At 39.9% G+C, this 5641-nt stretch overlaps 1 protein-coding gene across 3 annotated transcripts in view; it reads right to left on the bottom strand.

Annotated features, from left to right (window-relative positions):
• The window catches only part of coro2ba (coronin, actin binding protein, 2Ba), a 42097-nt gene that overhangs the window by 12090 nt on the left and 24366 nt on the right, over window positions 1-5641 (bottom strand). For all 3 annotated transcript variants that reach the window (XM_014001560.1, XM_014001561.1, XM_014001562.1), the window contains exon 2: window positions 1831-2031. In XM_014001560.1, the coding sequence (XP_013857014.1) occupies window positions 1831-2031 (201 nt within the window). The remainder of the gene's footprint in view (window positions 1-1830; window positions 2032-5641) is intronic.

The raw sequence follows: 5641 nt of genomic DNA on the forward strand, positions 1-5641 counted from the left end.
ATTTTTTTGTTCCACACACCCACCCACACACCCACAATCTGGTACAGCTATCTTAATGGGGACCTGGCATTGACTTCATTATTTTCTACGCCTAACCCTGACCACCAACCCTAAGGCTAACCTCACAGGTACCTACCTGACCCTAAAACTAACCTAAACTCAATTCACACCTTGGTCCTAAACTTTAGCTCCAACCCACCAATAGCGTTTCCCCTTATGGGGATTAGACTCAGGCCCCATAAGCACCAGTCAGGTCCCCATAAGTAACATTAGGTCCCCACAAGTAGGGATGCCAAAAAAAACTGTCCCACAGCATAGGGAATACCAGTTCCCCCAACACACACATATACATTTTATCTGCTGTTTCAAATTTATTTTAGTGACAATAATATACCCTCAACTTTGTTTACTGTTCGTAATAAAGCTGCTATTCATAATTTTTTGTTGTTTTTAGCAAGTTTTGCTGACACACAAGACTGCTCCTTATCCTGAGTCTTATACACTCAATAAATACTCCATAACATTATTTTATAAATGAGTTTTTCAGTCACCTGTTTGAAGAGATTTTTTTTCTTCCCAGGCAATATGACTTTTTCTTTCTGTCCACACATGCAGTGTCTCATAAATCAACAAGATGCCTGTATCTGCTTTAAAAAAAAGCCACAACTCTAAACAAAATGAGCCCTGTAAATAAAGACTGTGGCATTTTCTTTGCCTTCAGACGTGTGTTTATTATCTGCACTGCAGCCACACCCGTTTTAATCTGACTCCAGCAGACAACATCAAAAGCTGCTTCTCTTAAATTCATTTATATAAAAGAAACTGCAGCTTTATAGCCCTTTTCGACTTAAATGGATGAAGCATGCACAATTTTAAAGTTCCTCATTAGAGGTGTTGGAASAGCACAATTTGTGGGTTTACAGAAAACAATTAAGCCGTTTAAACATCAAGTGTTTCAAACAATATTTGTTATAATCGACCCACTTAGCAGCAAAGTTGCAAATAACAGCTAAAAACAGCCTCTTTCAATCTTTATGAGCAGCAATGGTCTTTGACAAAACCCTTTAAAGAGGCACAACACAATAGTTTCTCAGGCCTGCAGAGCTTATTAAGTATGATGCAATTTAAAAGTGTTTGTTGATAWACGAACCAACATGGATACATATTCTTTTCCAAGTGTCAATAACCAGAATCTCTACAACAAATTTAATGTTAATTATGTAATGTTGCTCCATACTTTTCAAATGTGTATTTTCAAGTTTACTGAATACTTCTGTGTAATCCGTGATTTATAAGTAAAGTAGAACATTGAAGAAACACATCCCGCTTTTTCTTTAAAAACAACTCTCTAAGATGTATCATTATTATAGATTTATGTGCTTCTTTTGGAAACACAAACCCTCCTAAAACTCTGGTTTCAGATTCTGGTCCGAAAATTTAAATCTGGCTGTGATTTCCACTTTTCCACTTGTGGATGCAGTCTGTGCTTTATTTGTTTGCAAAAACAGTTTGCCAATTTTGCTGTGAAAAAAAGGTGTGAATTACTGTAATTTGGTGCAAGAAAAGCTCCACCAGAAGAACAGGATTCTGTGCTTAATAATCCTATGCATCCTCCAAGCACAGTAAATTATCTGATTTGCAAAAAAGGAACCATAAAAATCAAATTTTACAACACTTTTCTGTTTGGACGCCATAACAAAATATCACTTATGTAACAGTAACATGGTAGTTATGTTCAGTTTGCAACCCTTCAACAATCAGCAAAGAAATGTTTAACCAACGTACTTATTTTCTGGCCTTTTTTTGCATAATGAGCAAAAGGAAGCTTACCTGGGACACAGGTATAACAATAAAAGAGCCTCCGCCGGCACTTTCCGTGACGACGGCCAGGAACTTGGAGTTGACGGCACAGAAGTGGTTGTCATGAACATTCTTGGTGATGGGGATGCCATCGAAGCAGTGCTCTCGATTAGCTACTTTTCCATAAACATTTCGAAACTTGGAGCTTCGGTAGGTTGGACGCCATGACATCTAGGAGAGAGGGGGAAAATAATCAGAAAAAGKTTGACATAAACACTTAGTAGCCTGACTGTGATGGCATCAGTAAGCTTTGGAAAACCTTTTTAGAGACAAAGATGAGTTTATWGTAGAGGTCTTCAATGATGGGGTACTGCAGGGGGTCACACATTTTATAAGTTACAACAGGTCTTTAAACACACATTACCAGGAATTCAACATGTAGCAAACTGATGAATGGAGGCATAAAWTWTTTTTTTCAGTCAAAAATGTGCACATTCAGCTGAATTCTGCTTCACTCACAGTCTGACCTTCCCTGCGTTCTGCACACAACCCATAATTGCAATATTTTTAAAACACTGCCTCACCTAATGATAACAGTCAAATAATGTCAGTATACACAATGTGCTCTATTGCCAAAAGTATTTGCTCACCCATTCAAATGACTATGCACCAGTGCACAAAGCAAGGTCAATAAAGACATGGATGGCAGAGTCTGGTGAGGATGAACTTGACTGGCCTGCACAGAGTCCTGACCTCAACCTGATAAAAAAAAAAAAAACCTTTGGGATGAATCAGAGCAGAGACTGAGAGCCAGGCCTTCTGTCCAACATTAGCATGTGATCTCACAAATGTGCTTCTGAAAGAATGGTCAAAAACCCCATAAACACACTCTCAAACCTTGTGGACAGCCTTCCCAGAAGAGTTGAAGCTGTTCTGGCTGCAAAGGATGGACCAAAAATCATATTGAACCCTATGGATTAGGAATGGGATGGCACTTAAAATCATATGTGAGTCAAGGCAGATGAGTGAATACTTTTGGCAATTTAGTGTATATATTATGAATACATCATATAGACTATAAACATGACACATCATCAAGTTGGGTGTCCCAGACTGTAAAGCCCTGGTGTATAGTATTTGTTTAGTAGAGTGGTAGTGATATTAGAGCCTTCCACACATCCTTTTGCCTTAGGATGTCATGTTCAGCCTGCAAAAGCAGAAGACGTAAACTGTAGTCCATTATCATTTGTGATTGTGCAAGGGTTTCCTTCTAGTGCAAAAACAGAAGTTCAGAATTCCACAACAGTATTTGTTGTCGTGTTTATCAGGGGTGATAACAAACCTGCAGTTTAAATGGATTCACAATTCCAACAACTATGTGTTGAAATGGACCTTCCAGAAATTTACCAGAAGTAATGGGGCAGGTGTTTTGTCTGACAGATAATGCAACCCATTCTCACTCCCAACTCGTCACACATTTACACTTGGTCCAGGTTCCCTTTGCGTCTGGTTTTGACGTGTCGGGTTGAGGTCAGTGCAGACCAAATCAACCAAATGTTTCCACCAATAAAGTTCCCTGAGGTGTTGCACAGTACTAACCACACTGGTGTCCTTCACSAACAACATTTCCTCACTGAAACCTGGGAACTACAAAATGATTTCTTTTGAATATTAGTGGTGTTTTGGTCAAAAGTTTGTGATGCACAAGGAAGTACGGTTTGACTTCTTCTCGAATGGCCTTCATCGCTTTAGACCATCTTGAGAGGATGGTGTGTCACAGGAAGTTGAGGACAGCCTTTAGATTCAGCTTTAATGCCAACATTAATGTCAGCTTATTTAGAAAGCATATCAAAAACAAAGTGCTCTACAGTTCAGTCAGGGACTTGTGTCATTAGGCATAAAACCAGCAGAGYTCAGTCAGGACAGGAAAGCAATTTCTGTACTGCATGACCTGCAGGTAAGTCTCATAACTGGTCATTCTTTTAGTGCTTAGCAGAGCGGTGAGGGCCTGGTTCTGTGTGTGATTCTGCATCCCCACACATACAGTATGTCCTCCATCTTTTATCCGCCCATGCACAAGCAAGAGTCTCTTTTTCTACAGTGAAGTACTTCCTCTTGGCTGGAGACAGGGTGCCRGATGCAAAAGCAACAAAGCGCACTGTCTGAGTGCAACTGTGTCAGAACAGCTCCCTATCCACAGACTGAGGCTTCTGCTGTGATGGATGTTGGCAGGGCAGGGTTGTAGATGGCAAGTGATGGGCAGGAACATTGTTTTGACATTAGTGGAATTTTTATTTGCTAAATCCGTCCGTTTTTTATTCAGCTTGAAAATTTGTTAGACGTCGCTCACTGTCGCATAGCTTGGTAGAGACTTGTCGAACCGGGAGCTTAAACCCAGAGAGCTGTCATTTGGATGCAGCAGTGGCAGTCAGGTGATCTGAACTGAGTCACAGACCCTCTGTCAAGAGGATAACTTAAGAAATAGCATTTCTTGGTTTCAACATGATGTGTGGTCTAGATGTTCCACATTCACACTTTACACTTTGCTCTGAAAGTTTTGGAATTGAAGTTGTACATTTTTTTTTGTTTGGAGGACAAAAAACTATCCATCTTATTTCACTCTGAACATTATAAACTTGTGATTATAAAGAATCAGTGTGATGTCACATTCCCATCCTCYTACAGGGTGGGCTGTCCCATCTGTGCAGACATGATAGCAGTCCCACATGTGGGAGCTGGAATCCACCCAGACACATGCGTGACTGCCATGCATTCATCCAAACTGTTGGGTGGGAGATGGATTTGCTCTAAAGACTGTGTTTACTGTGTCAGGAAGAAACAGCAAAAACAGAAAATTTCTGAGAATGAGTAAATTACAAACAAAAACAAAGAAAAGATGAATTTGTTTTATTGTTTGTCTTTATCGTGTAAAAAGAGAAACACAACCATTGCTTCCTCCAACAAGAGGTTGTATTTTTTTCAAAACTTGCTTTTTCAGTAGCATAAATCAATCCACACAGCTTTTAATTATCTTTTGGTTTGAGTTGGTTCGGCCACATTTAATATTTAAATATAAATTGTTTCTCAGTTTACAGAGGTTTTATGGAATTCCCTGAAAAATGCCAAGTTTGGAGGAGTTTTCTGAAACAGGATGCGCTCCTGAATTTATTTTCAGCAAAGCTGTATCAGTATGTGCCTTGAACTGTTGGGAGATTTATTCCTCCTGTCAGATCAGTGGCASAAGTGCCGGATGACATCAGGCAATCCTCTATTCAGTATTGTTCTGCAGACGAGAGGGGTCAGCTGCTGCTGCTGGTGGGAGTGGTGTGTGCATGCAAACAGAAACATCCTCTGAGCGAGCTGTTGTTGTCTCACAGCAGACTGGAAAAGCCTGATGAAACAAAGGGACAGGAATCTCTTTGCTTCTAAAATAACTGAGAAAATGTGCTAATCAAGGGCTGTGCAGTCCTTGAAGGAACGCCTATCCCTCACAACATCCCCCGCCTATATCCCCCATATATATCCCCCACCTATACCACAACATTAGACTTTGATCACTTTATGTTGAGAAGTGACATACATGAGCTGAGTTAAAAATAAGGTTATTGTCAATCTCATCATTATAGTGAGACATCTTGTGAACAACTCTCAGCTAATATCACCCAAAGTTTTAGCTCGATATCTGAAAAACTGAGCCAGTTAGAACCAGTTTTGTTTTTGTCTTTTTTGTTTTGTTTTGTATTGATTTATTTTGGCCACGCCTTTGTTATAAGCAGCCTGGATTACTGTAAGGCACTTTATCTCTATACAGTGCGGTGTGGTTGAGTCCAGAGTTCAGGCT

The sequence above is a fragment of the Austrofundulus limnaeus genome, unplaced genomic scaffold (genome assembly GCF_001266775.1).
Source record: "Austrofundulus limnaeus strain Quisiro unplaced genomic scaffold, Austrofundulus_limnaeus-1.0 Scaffold9, whole genome shotgun sequence".
Taxonomy (NCBI): Eukaryota; Metazoa; Chordata; class Actinopteri; order Cyprinodontiformes; family Rivulidae; genus Austrofundulus; species Austrofundulus limnaeus.